The sequence below is a fragment of the Giraffa tippelskirchi genome, chromosome 1 (genome assembly GCF_054371585.1).
Source record: "Giraffa tippelskirchi isolate mGirTip1 chromosome 1, T2T-mGirTip1v1.2.pri, whole genome shotgun sequence".
NCBI lineage: Eukaryota > Metazoa > Chordata > Mammalia > Artiodactyla > Giraffidae > Giraffa > Giraffa tippelskirchi.
The window spans coordinates 214,736,441-214,753,424 of NC_137275.1; the positions used below are offsets into that span (position 1 = coordinate 214,736,441).

The following is a 16,984-nucleotide window of genomic DNA, read 5'->3' on the forward strand; positions in this document are numbered from 1 at the left end:
AAACCAAAGAAAAGAAAGAGGCATAAACCTTTGACATTCCTGGGGGCTATCATAGGGAAAATTAAATCTGCATGATTAATAGGGTGCATGCTCTCAGAGAAGGGTTTGACCCATTGATTTCCACTATAGGGGAGATTATGCTGCATTCTAATCTGAAAAGTTCTGTAATGTATTCAAGAAACAATGGTGATGTGGTCCTTTATTTGAAGAGTTGTCAGTAATGTTCTCTAAGGATAAAAAAGTTGTATGATTATGCACAGAACATATAATACTTCAAGGTAAAGAACAGTTAGATTCTCTTCAATTGCTCTGAAGAAAAAATGTGCTTCAAAGATTTTTGTTCAGTTGTTTAAGATAATGGAATTGATATAATGTTGACAGTATATTGTTTGAAATGAAATTGAAAAGTTAAGGAACTTAGTATACTGGCTAATAACACGGGCTCTAGATTGTAGAAAACTGTCTGGGCTCCAGAGTCTAGAGCCAGTTGCTTAAGTTCATATTCTGGCTCCAGAATTTACCACTTGTGTAACTTCAGGTAGGTTACTTCCTTTCATAGTGCCTCAGTTTCCCTACCCGTAAAATAAGGTGAATACTATGTCCTATCTCATAAGTTGCAAAAGGATAAACCCAGATACTACATTTAAAGCTCTTACAAGAGTGCTTGGCACAGAGGAATCACTCAAATAATAGTCATCAATGTAGTTCTAGGACTAATGAAACTTTGGTACAACAAAAGCAATGACTTAAGCACTTGGGAAGACATTTACAGCTCTTTATTTCACATGCCATCTTTATCTCTGATGTAGAAGCAATCAAGTTCAATTGCAAAAACTAAATTTTTATTTCAAAGAGTTGATGTTTTATTAACTTTGGTTTTTTCAGAAGAGTAACCATACACTTTAAAACCTGAAAGGGGCCCTCGAAGTTATAGTTCAATCCCTTAATTTTCAGTTAACGAAACTTGAGACCAGAAAAATGATTACTTTGCCCAAGTTAGCCAAGAACAAAGATGGCTTAACCCCTAAACCAGGACATCTTTCATAACCCCATTCTTCAGTCTTTTCTTTCTCTATGTTTATGCTACGTCGGTGAGAATTCTGGAGCATTGGCATGCTTTAGCATCAGATTGACCAGAGTGTTAATCCTGACTCTGCCACTTACTAGTTATGTGAGGTTGGGTAATTTATGTCACCTCTTTGAGTCTATGGGACAGCGGAGCCTGGGGGGCTTCCGTCTATGGGGTCGCACAGAGTCGGACACGACTGAAGCGACGCAGCAGCAGCAGCAGCTTTGAGTCTATTTCCTCTTTGTGAAATGGGTGCAATATAACTTGGAGCGTAGAGTTCTTAAAAGGAGCCGTGATACCATGTAGACAGTGTATGTGTCTACCAGCTCTTTGATAAATACTGACTGTTGGTATTGTTGTCTGTTGTTTACATTGTTATGAAGCTGGATGACTTCTATCCAGAGAATATTGCTGGTTAGTCTTCTCAAATTTCAGAAATAGAATGTCAATATTACCAACTGCTTCTCTTGCTTCCAACGAATATAAATCTACTCTCAATCAGCAATGCTTTGTCCAGGGATTCTTGATACTTGTTAGAGATTAATAACTTTGGTTTAGCCCCATTGTGCCAAATGACGTAAGGATGCTTGTCTAAGGTGCTGTATGAAGATATGCCTTTACCAGCAAACTGGAAAGAGGCTATACAGAATCAACATGTCCCCTACCCAAATAATGTAACAACATGAAAGTCAAAGCAGGGTTAGTGCAATATGCCAAGCTTGCATCATATTTTGCTCACTACAGAAATAGCTGTTTGCCAAAAACCTTCTTGAAAATATTGATCATTCCATCACTCACTGCTCTGAAAAACATCTTAAGTGAGAAGCTGCTTTAAAAATTTAGTGGCTGGGGAGAAAAAAAAATGGTCTCTCTTGAGAAATTGGCATTTTGCTCTCCTTCCTGTAGTGAGAACTGTATACTTTATTTTCTGCCCTACCTTGTATGTTTTTCAGAGTCCAATCTGAAGCTTGGTCATAATATTTGTTCCACTAAACCAACAAGAGGTCTCCTTTTCTTGAGATGAACGTGTTATTATTTAATTTACCATCACATCATTGATTATGCTCAAAAACCTCTATGGAAAGAGATGGAAATAACTAAGTTGATGGACTAATGGAACTCTTGAAGGTAGTGGTTTTCAAGCATCAGTGCACATGAGAAGCAACCACAGATTTTATTAAAAGGCACAGCTCTAGGTTGCATTCCCCAGAGATTCAGACCTGATGGGTCTTTGTTAAGGCCTTTTTACAACCTCCTAGGTGATCCTTACATAAGTAGTCTATGAACCACACTTCAGGAAACATTGGTTTAAGAATTTCTACCTGGAATGTCTTTATTCCAGATGAAAGCTTAACAATTCAAGGAGAGAGTTAGCTTATTCAGAATTTGCATGTTAAATATTAGGATAGCTTCAAATTTATTCATTTGTTGAGTACCTACTATAATCCATGAAAAGAGGTAAATCCAAGGATACAGGGGCTTCCCTGGTAGCTCAGCTGTTAAAGAATCTGCCTGCAATGCAGTAGACCCTGGTTCAATTTCTGGGTCGGCAAGATCCCCTGGAGAAAGGATAGACTATCCACTCCAGTATTCTTGGGGTTGCCTGGTGGCTCGGCTTGTAAAGAATCTGCCTACAAAGCAGGAGACCTGGGTTCGATCCCTGGGTTGGGAAGATCCTCTGGAGGAGGGCATGGCAACCCACTCCAGTAATCTTGCCTGGAGAATCCTCATGGACAGAGAGGCCTAGCAGGCTATAGTCCATAGGGTCACAAAGAGTCAGACACAACTGAGCGACTAAACACACAGCACAAGGATACAGAGATAAATAAGACATGCTTCGTTTCTTGAAAAGTGTCCAAATTTAGTGAGAAAGATGGACATGCAACCAAGGAATTACAATAGGAATTACAATAATTAGAGTTCAATGTATTAGCAACAATAGAAGTTTGGGCAAGATACACACACAGGACAGAGGAGACAGTGAGAGCTCAGGGAAAGCTTTGAGAGATGAGGTCCAATAGGGCTTTGATTGATGAACAGCAGCTCATGCTACAGACCATATATCAGTGAGAGAGGAAAAAAAATGCAGATTTACCATGCAAGCACAGGCTGACACCAACTCCTAACCAGGAAGTCGAAGATGGTCTAGAGAGTTTGGTTAGTACCTACCAGAGGTGCTATGAAAACCAGAATGAGCTACAGTTTGACTCACAAGCTATTTGAGTTTATACTCTCTGTCATCTTTTGTTGGACATAATTTTAAAATGAATCTATATCTACCATCTCATTGGCGTGGGAACCTACAGTTTGGAGATTCTATGGCCCTATTGGGGTATCCAGAATTCCATTTCAAAGCCTACCAAAATGTTCCCAAACCAAGCCACTTGAAACACCCAGGATATTATGGTGTCACTTAAGATTAAGGTTATAACTACTGCTTCTTTTCCCATTTAAAATTTCTAGCTAGCTAATAAATAAATAAATATTTTGAAAATTCTGGCTCTTATTAAACTTCAGCTTCTTTGCCTGCTGTCAGAGCTCAGGTATCTTTGTTTTCATAAGATTAGGTCAAAATGTTATTTCAAAGTAAACTAAGATTTTGATACGTACACTGTGGTTACGCAAGATGTTAATGGGGCTTCCCAGGTGGCACCAGTGGTAAAGAACCTGCCTGTCAATGCAGGAGATGCAAGAGATTTGGGTTCACTCCCTGGGTTGGGAAGATCCCCTGGAGTAGGAAATGGCACCCCACTCCATTATTCTTGCCTGGAAAATTCCATGGACAGAAGAGCTTGGCAGGCTACAGTCCATGGGGTTGCAAAGAGTCATACACAACTGACACACACTATGTAAGATGTTAACACTCAAGGAAACTGAGTGAAGAGTACCTGGGAGCTTTCTTCCACTTTCTTTACAACTCTTCTGTAAATCTAAATTTATTCCCAAATAAAAACATTTGGAAAGGGTAAACCAAAAATGGCTTCTGTCTTCATCATTGAGCAGTTTAGCATCTCCTCCCATTAAAACCAGAAAATAATTATTTTAAGAATGAAAAAAGTGAATCAGAGCCGAAATTCAACTTTTTTCTTGGCTTACAGTTAAACTTGTAATATATTTTCAGGACCATTTTAACAAAAATATTCTTAATAACTGCTCTCGTTACATCTAGGACTGAAATCAAAACCAGTTAACTTTGTGTGGTTCTTGCCTGATTTCCTTAGTAAACACGTCTTACTCACAGTCATCATTCATCATCCATATTTACAAGCTAAGAAAATGTTATCATCTCAAAGGCCACAGAAATGTTCCCGACCCAAGCCACTTTAGAGAACAGGAATGTCACAGGCAGGCCAGCCTGATGACGAGGAGGGAGTCACTGTTTGTGAGGGTACTGCGTATGTTTTTTTAAAGGAACTTGTGCTCCAATTCCTTCAGGGATGGAGCCACAGTGGATAAACCTCTTTATGCATTGCTCAGCTTCAAAGGGGACAGAAATATAAACAGTGGCAGCACACCAGGATCGAGTTTCTTTGCTTTAGCCATCAAGAAGTCAGGAAAGGAAAATCAGGTATTTACTTAGGTTTATCATTACTATTGTCAAGCTTTCTTTTAATGATTGGAAGACAAAAGAATCTGTTCAGAAACAAAGTACCACAGAGTCTCACTATGGTTACTTTTCAACCACCCTTGAGCCACTTTTCTCTAAGTAAAAAAATTAAAAATTAAAATGACCTTTCTAGTTCTTTGTGGTGGTTGTCTACTAAGAGGCATCTCTGACTCCATAATTCTGAAAATACAATGCTAGATGAGACATCTAACCTACTTAAGAATAGACTCAAATAGTCTAATGTTGATTAGCATCTATGTTTTAATAACAGGATCTGAAGAATGAATTTTTCTTTCTAGCGTGATTCTTCTCAGACAATTGAGGAAAGGATTTAAGCTCATGCTTTTAACACCTACAATATAGGGGATGCTGGCTGCTAAGGAAGACTGAAATTTAAAATAACATAAAATAGCCTTCTACCTTTGAAGTCAGTTGGAAGAACAGCTGTCGTCAGTCAGGAAGACACCATAGAGATAGAAACAGGAAGGAAGGCAGGGAAGGAGGGAGGGAAGAAGGGAGGGAGGAAGAGCAAGAGGAGATGGCTTCAAAGTCAGCCTTCAATACTTTCTAGCTATGTGTCAGTTGCTATATTAACTTTTTCGTACAGATCATTTTACTTAATCTTCTCCATAATCCTACAAGTTGGGGGTTGACATTTTCTGCATTTTCTGCAAGAAGAAACTGAAGTTCAGAGTTGAGCTATAGCACAGATTGAACAGCTAGTAAGCAGTCGAGTGAGGACCCAAACTCAGATCCGCCTGCCTGGTTTCCTATAGGGGTACTGTACACACTGAAAGGAAATATTATTTTGATTTCCCAGTTTCTGGCTATGTTCTTAGAAAAAGTCCTAGAACGGTATTCTTACAGTACCAGATGGTCAGAGATTTTCTTAGGATATTGGCCAAGAAGAAAATTATAAATGTCATGCTACAAAAAGCAAATAATGTACTATTTCAGCCTCCATTGAGCCTTCAAGTCTAGGTGGCCAAATCCCTGTTATTTCTTGACTTTCCTCTTTCTTGCAGTCAGAAGGATGGAAATCATCTCACACGTGTGCCTGTTTTCTCTTCTGGTTTCATTTCTTTCTTTCTGTAAGATCTACGTGACCTGTATTAATTTACTAAATGTATTCCTTTTATCTCCACTAGAGAACTTTGACGGCTTTCCCTCCTCCCATATAACAATACATTTCCCCCACCCCCAGCTTTCTTCTCCCATCAACTAATACAGTGAACTGAGTAGGAAAAACTTAATTTACCTTAGAATCAAGTCATATTCACACAGATACACATTCAAAACTGAGGAGATAGACTTTAATAAGAGCAAATATAAAAATGAGTTTTGGATATTCTTGACTTTCAGTGGAATCAATGACCTAAGTGCGTCATTATATGAAATGCAAATAAAAACTTGTGCAAATTTATATTCATAGAGGTAGAGTATTTAGAAAGAGTCTTGCTATTCACTGAACTTGTGAGACTCTAGGTGTGTTAGTTTTAGTTTCAGGCACCACAGATAAGAGGATAACTTAAGAAAAGAAGGAAAGCTAAGCAGTTCAAAATTGGGAAGTCAGGATGGCAAACTGGGGTTAGCATGTTGGAAAAATGAAAATATTTGATGGATTTTATTTTCATTTCTGTCCAGTAGATAGAAGTAGGGACTAGGTCTTGTGGGTAGTAATTATAAGGAGACTGATTTTGGTTTGATTCAGGATATATATGTACATTTTTTTTTAAACACAGCTGTTTAAAATGGGTTGATATGATGAAACTAAGTTCTCCATAAATCAAACTATTCAAGAAAATGATGGATATACTGTTTAACTTGGATGTTGATTATATCTCAGATTATTCCAATATGAGAAATCTCAGACTCTCCATTGTAAATGTTCTACTGAACAATCCCAAGAAAGCAGAGAAGGAAAATGAATCACTATCCAACTCTTTCTTCAAAGTATTTCCTTTTTCTACAAGAGGCTGTGCTGGATTTTAGGGGAAAAAATGACACAACAAAAGTAAAGTATGCTATTCTGCTCCCTCCTCCACCCCACAAAGATTACAAATGACGCTGGAAGACAAGACTGATGCATTACACATATAGTAATTGAAAGAGAATTTATCAATTAAGTAGAAATAAAGACCATGAAACAGAATGTATGTAAAATTGATAAGAGGTAAAACAGTCAGTTCAGAAGTCAAGAGGGATGGTGGTAGGATAGGCAAGCAGGATACACAGTAAAACCAGGACTACGGTTTGACCTTAAAATAACAAATAATTTCATACGCTGGGTGAGTGTATGCAAACTTAAATAGTGTGCAATATCCTTGCATATTTTTCTCTAATTTAAAGTAACCTCAACTATGTGTGCATGTGTGTGAATGTGTGTACATATGTGTATATATTAATACATAGCATATAAAAATATGTATATATTTATATACATAAAGAATCTGCCCACAGTGCAGGGGACGCAGATTCAATCACCGGGTTGGGAAGAACCCCTGGAGAAGGAAATGGCAGCTCACTCCAATATTCTTGCCTCGGAAATCCCATGGACAGAGGAGCCTGGCAGGCTACAGTCCATGGGGTCACAAAACAGTCGGACACGACCAGGACAACAACACATAAGATGCATATTTGAATTTGTGTGTAAAAAGAAATTTTGAGAGTCGATATATGAAAGTTTAATTTCTGGTGGGACTTCCGAACTTTCTTTCAGGAAAATGGCAAATCTTAGAGCTTTTTTGATCCCCTGAGTTGGTTCTACACATCTGCAGTGGAGGAAATGGGTGCGTTCATTCAAGACTGCTTCCAATTCCAAACAAATCAAGCAAAATGAGCAACAATAACAACAAAAAAGTGAAAGGCAGCAAAGGAAAAATCAGCATTGCCCTCAGAGTCTACTTCAAAATATAGTCCAGTCCAGTAAAAGGCCATTGGTGTAAAATTACAAGGAGGCTGAGGGTTTACCTGCACTTGCTCTAGAACCCTAAAAAGACTAGTGTAACAGATGAGTAACTAAGGTTCTCAAAACTTACTGAGGCCCTGCAACTTTAGTGGAGCAAAATTTTGGAGATATAGCAGTCAAATAACACAGATACATAATGTTCCCATCTAAGCCCCCTGCCCATCTCAGGCACCCATAGTTATTTTGCTGGTTCCAAGAAAACAGTTGTTCCCCCCCAAAACCCCCACAAGCTTAGAAATAAGCACAGTTGTGCTAAGGAACTAGAAAGACATGCTCAACCCAAAGATATTCAGGTATAATTTTTCAGGCCCAATCTGGTCCAACTATGGACCTTCATTTATTTCTTCTGATTAAGGTCTTTGTTCCAAGCAGGGAATCTGCAGTTTCCTAGGGTCCAGATGGACCAATTTTTAGTATGGAAAAATCTCATTTTTATCCAATATGACCTTGATATTTTTAAAAAAAATAAAATAAGAATGTGTCATGGACTTGACAGAGTAAAATCTAACTGGGAAATTATAAGTTCACCTAAATTTGAGAGTATTGGGCATTAAGTATGAAAATGAAGCTTTCTCGCTGTGATGCTAGGTAGAGCAGAAAACTTTGTGTCTGAAGGTTGGAGAGGCATTTCTGGCTCTGCATCTGCAGCGAATCTGTGAGTTTCAGATTCTTTGTCTGAAAAATGGGCTGAATAATATCAGGTATGTATCATCACAGGGAAACGGCTAGCGTTAAGTGAGATAATGTACAACATGTGTGAAAATACCCATAATCTGTAAGGAACGATACCAATGTATTCCTATTACTAAAAGTAGATTAACAAGAGCATTGCTATTTTATACTATAAACAAATATTGCACTTGGTTTATCACTAAATCAAAGAAAGGTCTATTCTAACTACACATCAACAAAAAAAAAGAAAGGTCTAAATTGACACAAAATACATCTTCATGATAGAAAGATAGAACTTCGTGTAGGATCTATCTCTGATTTGGTTGTATTAAACATTTTGGAACAATTAATTCGGTGGTTGTCTGTTTTCTAGGATTTTTAAAAATTGAAAATTTCTCAATTCCATATACCCAATTTAGACATTTTTATATTTTTCTTTGTAGCTTGCTTTACCGTTTTTTTTCCCTGAAGGATAAAGATGAGCTCCTCTCTGCTCTCTGGGCAGCCTCTGGGAATCAATACAGAGGAGAGAATCTCTCTTGGTTGTAGGCTCTGTTCTACAGAAACCCCCTAATCCTCTGTTTACCACAACAGGAGTCTATTGCCATAGAAATGATAGCTGAGATCCCAGATTCAACATCACTGCCTTCACAGCAGGGCCTCATAAGAGGAGAAGCCATACTAACAAGCAGAAACACAATCACTACTACTATTATCAGAATAGTAGGCAGTTTGTTGCCTTGAAAGAAAGGGTAATTGTCAATGATGAAATTAAAATGCATGAATGAGCTATGTTGTTGGGTATGCTGTAGTTCATTTTCTGTGTGGTACTGCCTGACTAAAAGCAATAGTTTGAAAGTTTATGTCATCTAATAGTTTGCTTTTAAAAGGTCAGTGGTTTCCCTTGATTGCATTTGTTTCTTATCGAAATAAGAAACAAGCAGGTCCTAATTCATCGTGTACAGTAACATTTCTGTGCTCAAAGATTTTCCTTTTCATGATGTGTTGTTTTTGTTTGTGTGTTTGTTTGTCTTGTTCCTATTAATAGAAGAGAGTGAACCTGAGCAAGATACTAAAGGTACTTTTTTTTCTTTCTGCACTGCTTCTTTTATAAACGTATGGTTCTATTCAACTGTTTATTTCTCTGACCTTACAAACAACTCTGAGTACCATGATTTTATAAGGAAATAACAAACGACATATGGGGAATATTAATTCAGCATTTAACAGTGTTATTAGATGGGCTGCTTTATATATGATATAGTTATTGAGGATTTATGTGTATTAAGAAAAGCTTGAATGAACAGAAATAAACTTTGTATCCTAGACTCTGAAAATGCAAACAAAATGAAATGACATAAATCAGCATGAGAATATAAATGTCACACAGACTAGAACGGAAAGTTCCTCTGACCAAAAGCCTTGGGGGTGGGGGGACAGGAGGTGAGGGTGTTACAATCTTTGGAGACTTCTAAAAATGTCAAGGTGACAGCTTAGATTTTTATTGTTATTACTTCAAGTGGACAAGTATTACATAGCTGCTCCAAACCAAACCAAATCAATCAAACTGTTCTAACTTTTGTATATTTTGGATGAAATTCACAAGTTCTCATATAATACAGTTTGGCTTGAGGAATAAACCCTAGGCTGGTATTCTTTGAAACAGCCCCTCCTTATCTAAGTATTTCAAATAAGGTATCTGAGATGTTTTCCTATTTAAACATCACGCTGCTTATAACTAAATCTAGATAAAATCATTCCACCTGCATCTGTATGATCCTGATGGGGGTTTTTTTGTTTATTTTTAGTTTCAGTTTTTGTTTGTTTTCAATTTACTCTTCTCAATGCTGGTTTGAATCAAGTAACAAAAGATCTCTTTAAGAGAGGCTAGAAAATAAGAAAGGAAGGAAAGAATGAAAAAAAAAAAAAACTCATGCAAATCCATGCAAGCTCATTACATCGTTTGAAGTAATTGCTCAGAAATACAATTTACAAGGGACTTAAATATTCTTCCTACTCCCTTTCCAAGAAAAGAGAGGCAATTCATTTCAAGCCAAACTACTTATTAATTTCAAGATTTAATTTGGGTCCCCTGCCTGTTAGGCTTTCCATTACACTACCAGTGAAATTTCAGAGTGAATAATGTTCCATCTCCTTATTACAAATTCAGATCACCCCTTAAAATGACAACCAATGACAAAATTTATTATATATCTGAAAGTATTTTGAAAAATGGAACAAGAAAGAGGGAGCAGGGTAGAGGGAGGGAGGGAAAGACAGAGGGAGGGAGGAAAAAAAGAAACGGAGATAAAGGAAATGAGAATACAATATGGTTATGTTATAAAGGACTTGGAATCACTGGCTGCTTAAGTCCAATTTTGAATACAGGATTCTCAACCTGCAGTTATTAAAGTAAACTTATCCCAGAGAAAGTAAAGCCCAAAACTCAGGACTAGACGCCATGAAAGAAAACCCACGGATGAATAGATTGCCCATGTCTATTTTACATGTTGCAGATGAACAGTAACGTGCTTGCCCACAGGAAACCAAGTGGGAAAGAGTTCACAGTGAATTGGAGAATGACGATAAGACTATCTACAGAAAGAAGAGTTGAATAATTTTTTCTTTAAAAATCCATATCAAAACAATTATCAACATTTTCCAGATGACCAAGTAATTCCATGCCCTTTCTACTAAACAGCTTGTTTATGTAACAAAGCACTTTTATATTGTCTTTCATGCAAAGAAAAGGTGACATAGGGATATTCAGGGGGCATTTATTTGATATGAAGCCTATCACATTACTTTTAAAATGGATGACTTAAAATGAATTTTCAGTTTGTGGCTACTGCTGAAGAAATGGGAGTTTATTATTGAACTATGTTTAAGTTTATTATTACAGGGGTATTGTTATCCATGGAGCAGTTTGACGTTTATTTTTAATGGCAACTGGATTTTTGTTTTTTATGTTTGATAAGTGTGCTGAAATTTCTTTCCCCGTCCCATTACCTTTTATGCTTGGAACTGGTAACAAATACTGATGGGTATAAAAATATCAGCTTTATTGCTGATAAAGGTAGGTTTAAAAAGAAAGCTTTCTCTCCCTTCATCCAAAAATTAGATTCATGTAACTTCCGATTCCTCCCCACACCTCCACCTTTCACCTGGAGTTGTAGGATGGAGAAACCCCGACCTGGGGGACTTACCTATGGGACATTAACCCCATACCCTTCTTGTTCACTGGATAGCTGGAAGAAAGACGGCTCAAAGTGGACTGAGATATTCATCACATAGACAAGTTCCTTTGCCCAATTTCACTAATCAGAGGAGTCACTCATTCATTCAACAAATATCTATTGAGTGCTCACCATGTACCATACAGGGTTCGGGACTGATTGATCAATGAATCAATCATCTACCTATCAATCAGCTTGTGTTAATGAATAAAGCAAGCTCCACCCTTCTGATGCTTACATTCCATGAGAAGAGACAGCCAAAACACAAACTATGCAATTGAGATGCAGACATAGAGAACAGACTTATGGACAAGGGTCGGGGAGAAGAGGGAGAGGGTGAGATAAATGGAGAGAGTAGCATGGATGCATATATATTAACATATGTAAAGAGACAGAAAAGGGGAATTTGTTATATGACTCAGGGAACTCAAACTGGGGCTCTGTAATAACCTAGAGGGATGGAGTGGACAGGAGATGGGAGGGAGATTCAAGAAGAAGGGGATATATGTATAGCTATGGTTAATTCATATTGATGTATGACAGAAATCAAACCAATATTGTAAACCAATCATCAATCAATTAAAAATAAATAAATATTTTTTAAAAACTAAAAAAAAAAATTTTTTTAAAACTGTAAAAAAGAAAAAAAAACACAAATTATGATGTGGTGTGAGGGGGATGGGTCAAGAAAACATTATGAGAAGAAGACAGTTGGGTCAAAACCCAAAAGCTGTTTGTTGTCTTCTTTGAGAGAGATAAACTCGGAAGAAAGGTGAAAGCTATCCTTCAATACTAAAAAAAGAGGCAGGTTTCTATTTTATATGGGCTTCCGTGATAGCTCAGTTGGTAAAGAATCCGCCTGCAATGCAGGAGACCCTGGTTCGACCCCTGGGTCAGGAAGATTCGCTGGAGAAGGGATAGGCTACCCACTCCAGTATTTTTGGGCTTCCCTTGTGGCTCAGCTGGTAAAGAATCCACCTGCAATGCGGGAGACCTGGCTTCGATCCCTGGGTTGGGAAGATCCCCTGGAGAAGAGAAAGGCTACCCACTCCAGCATTCTGGCCTGGAGAATTCCATGGACTGTATAGTCCATGGTGTCTCAAAGAGTCGGACATGACTGAATGACTTTCATGGGCTTCCTTGGTAGCTCAGATGGTAAAGCGTTTCCCTGTAATGCAGGAGACCCAGGTTGGATCCCAGGGTTGGGAAGATCCCTTGGAGAAGGAAATGGCAACCCACTCCAGTACCCTTGCCTGGAAAATCCCATGGACGGAGGAGCCTTGCAGGCTACAGTCCATGGGGTCGCAAAGAGTCGGACACAGCTGAGTGACTTTACTTTCACTTTCACTCTATTTTATCTTTTGGCAAGAAGGTGGGAGTACAGGAAAGGCCAGCTTCCCTTTACTTCCTGGCCTTTTCCCCTCCTCTTATCCCATAAGGCTTAACAATGAAACCCATGGTCAACCAAGGGTATATCTGTCCCCGTGAAGAAGGAGACCAACATCTTGTCAACACAACCCTACATTCATGAAGTCACTTGCAGTGCCAGCAGCGGTCTTTTCTGTACCCTCCTGTGCCTCACTGAACCAGAAGTTTCTGATATGGGGCACGGCAGCACATTAATTAAATGAACTCCAAGCCTATGTTGACCTCTAGAATGATAATGAACTGTTTTATTTACCATCTCACATAATTCTTAGCTGCGTTGTGCAATATAGGTCATCAGAGGTTTTACAAAGAGCCTGAATGATACTCCAAATAATGTAATGCCAGCCAAAAATAAAAGCAAAAGCCATAAATTACAAAATAAATAAATAAATAAACCTTCCCTTATTACTAAATTTCCAGGAAGAACTTAAAGTCCCAGATGAAAATTCTTGCCTTTGAAAATTAAAGCAGAAAAAAAAATCTAAATTTCATACTTTTCCAGTTTCTTATGCTTCTCGTCTTCAGCCAGAAGCTTCTCACTCAGTTTCAAGGGTACAATGACTAGTGTCATCTTTAGCAGCTGCTGTCCACACTTTTCCAGCATTCATGGAATTGAAATAATCCTACTCTCAATCTCTCAAGGATCCTGCCTTTTTTCTTTCCAGATTCTCAGAGGCAATGGAACCTATAAGATGATCATCACAGTAGTCTCACACTCACAAAATTCTGGACACACAAGTATAGCCCTAACCTCTACAAGAGCTATTTCAGCCAAATGATGAATGTGGACTCAATTATGTTGTGTATTCTAAGTCTCCATTATCTTTGTGAAAACATCAGAAAGGAAGAGAATCCCTGGGTGGACTCGCACTCAGATGCCCATCACTCTGTATTAGTTGTCAGGGGTTCACAACCTGTGAATTAGGACAGAGTTGGGAGAAATCTCAACCAGGTGGTCAGATGGAGTACTTTTGTCACTCTGAAGGCAATGTACACTGCCTCCCAGCTGGCTTGTCCTCTTGAGATATTTAGACTTTCCAGTGGGTATAGCCTCTGTCATCTAGTCTTGATCGACACTTCCTATAAACCTATCCAGCATATTCATAATTTTTAAATTTTCCATTTCACCTTAGAGACTTGTTTATCTGGAACTCCAGCAGAAGTGCAGCCTTCACTCTCTATTTTAAGCAAGCATTTTTAGCCCTGACTACCAGGCTCTCAGAACTGGCTCCATAATTTGTGGACTGGTTGCAAACGACAATAAAGGGCCCCTCATTCAAAAAGCACTTATAATTTTTTAAGACACAGGCAGAAGAAAAATAAACCAAGCATGGGGCCCTCTAAGCATGGGGCCCTGGGAGAGTCTACAGGTGACTCGCTCTTGAAACTGACCCTACTGACCACCATGATGACTGCTATTCCTCTTGCCATGGAATTTTTCAGGCTGTAAATACTGCCTGCTAGTAAAAAAAAAAAAAATTTCAAGCTTACATTTTGTTTTAACTCATAATCATCTGCCACAGAGCTCTGATCTAAAACTGTTGTGGTTACTGGGCATATACCCAGAGAAAACACCAATTCAAAAAGATACAAGTACCCCAGTGTTCATTGCAGCACTATTTACAATAGCTAGGGCATGGAAGCAACCTAGATGTCCATCAACAGATGAATAAAGAAGTTGTATACACACACACACACACACAATAGAATATTATTCAGCCATAAAAAGAAACACATTTGAGTTAGCTGTAGTGAGGTGGATGAAACTAGACCCTGTTATACTGAGTGACCCACTCCAGTATTCTTGGGCTTCCCTTGTGGCTGAGCAGGTAAAAAATCTGCCTGCAATGTGGGAGACCTGGGTTCAATCCCTGGGTTGGGAAGATCCCCTGGAGAAGGGAAAGGCTACCCACTCCAGTACTCTGGCCTGGAGAATTCCAGTCCATGGGGTCACAAAGAGTCAGACACAACTCAGTGACTTTCGCTTTCGCTTTCACATACTGAGTGAAGTAAGTCAGAAAGAGAAAAATAAATATCATATAGTAACACATAAATATGGAATCTAGAAAAATAGTACTGTTGAACCTATTTATAGAAAAGGAGACTCAGATATAGAGAATGGACTAGTGGATACAGCAGGGGAAGGGAGGCTAAGTAGCACTGACATGTATACACTATCCCATGTAAAACAGATAGCTAGCAGGAAGCTGCTGTGTAACACAGGGAGCCCAGCCCTGTGCTCTGTGACAGCTGAGAGGGGTGGTATCGTGAGGAAGGAAGACTCAGGAGGGAGGGGATCATGTGTGTGCTCAGTCTCTCAGTCTTGTCTGACTCTTTGTGATTCCCTGGATTATAGTCTGCCAAGCTCTTCTGTCCATGGAATTTTCCAGGCGAGAATACTGGAGTGGGTTGCCATTTCCTCCTCCAGGGGATCTTCCTGACCCAGGGATTGAATTTACTGTGCCTTCTGCATTGGCAAGTGGATTCTGTACCACTGAGCCACTTGGGAAGCCCCAGGTGGGAGGGGAGATATATATATATATATAATTATAACTGATTCATGTTGATGTGTAGCAGAGAGCACTGCAACACTGTAAAGCAAGTATCCTCCAATTAAAAAAGAAAAACTGTTGTGGTTATTTCTGAACTCTCAGGACTGAGATCTGTGTCCAGTGTTCCTCCTCAGAACCTGACCCTTCTTCAGGTTTTAGGTTTTCTAGTAACTTACACTATTTCAATGGCAGAGGTAGTATGTGTCCCCTTACGTGTTTCTCTGGAGCTGTGGGGTAGGTTCCACTGCAGCTTTAAAAATTTTTAATGTTAAAATTTTTTTAATCTTGTAAAAAAGTAGACACAGTAATATAGTAAACTCTAACAGTACCATTATCCAACAGCAACAGTGATCAATAATTTACCATTTTATCTAACCAAGTACTGTTTTATGGCTGCTAGTTTATTTTAAAGCAAATCTCAGACATAAATTCAATCAGTGCACATGTACTTTAAGGATTTTTAACACAGTCACATTACCATCAATCCCCAATTAGCACTCATTTCTTAATACCATTTACTACCAGGATTGTGCAATTTTTATCTGGTTGTCTCTAAAATGTCTTTTTATATCTAATCTGTTGAATAAGAATCCAAACAAGGATCTGCACATTACCCTCGGGGCTATGCCTCTTAAATCTTTCTCAATCGATAATAGTCTCCTCGTTTTCTTTTTTTTCCCCTCCAGTGTTATTTGATTTTTCAGGAAACAAAATATCTTGCCCTGTTCAACTGCCTGTATTTGGGATATGATTGAATTGTATCTTCATAATGGCTTTTTTAACAGAACTAAATACTCTTTCTATTTACTTTATTTATTTATGGTTGTGTCACATGGCATGTGATTTGCAGGATATTCCTCGACCAGGGACGGAATATGTGCCCCCTGTATTGGGAATTCCGAGTCCTAACCACTGGACCACCAGGGAAGTCCTCTCATAATGTTGTATAACATGTTCCTCAACCCTCTATTCTTTTGTATATTGGTAATTAGACTCCTGTACTTAAAATCAGGTTCAATTTCATTTTCACGTGGGGCACAAGGTAAAGATTCAGCTTCATTTTAAACATTAAATCCACTTTTTTTATTTTTTAATTGAAGTTGGCACCTTTGCATTGAAGGTGCCAAAGTTGGCACTTTTGCATTGAAGTTGGCACCTTCCTTGCTTTCTCTTTCTCCTGGCTTTTTGGGTTCAATGTTTGTATTTCTAGCATCCTCTTTCAGATTTCATCTCTTAGAGTCCTCCATATCAAAAGATAGGAAAGTGAGTTAATCTGAGCAGGCAAATCTGAAATTAGAATCTACAAAAAGCATCCAATTGTCAAACAAATTATGTCCTCCCGTATCTTTTCAAATTTTGCAATCCTTTTAAACTGACTTTTAATACAGACCAACTTTTAATACAGTTGAATTTGATCTTTCTTTGTCCTGTACATCTTCTGTTTAGTATACA

General features: G+C 38.4%; 1 protein-coding gene across 6 annotated transcripts in view; it reads left to right on the top strand.

Annotated features, from left to right (window-relative positions):
* The window catches only part of MUSK (muscle associated receptor tyrosine kinase), a 91,846-nt gene that overhangs the window by 33,700 nt on the left and 41,162 nt on the right, over window positions 1-16,984 (top strand). For 3 of the 6 annotated variants that reach the window (XM_081573934.1, XM_081573960.1, XM_081573950.1), the window contains one exon: window positions 9,365-9,394. The exons of the other annotated variants lie outside the window; for them this stretch is intronic. In XM_081573934.1, coding sequence (XP_081430060.1) covers window positions 9,365-9,394 — 30 coding nt within the window. The remainder of the gene's footprint in view (window positions 1-9,364; window positions 9,395-16,984) is intronic. 6 annotated transcript variants of the gene reach the window in all.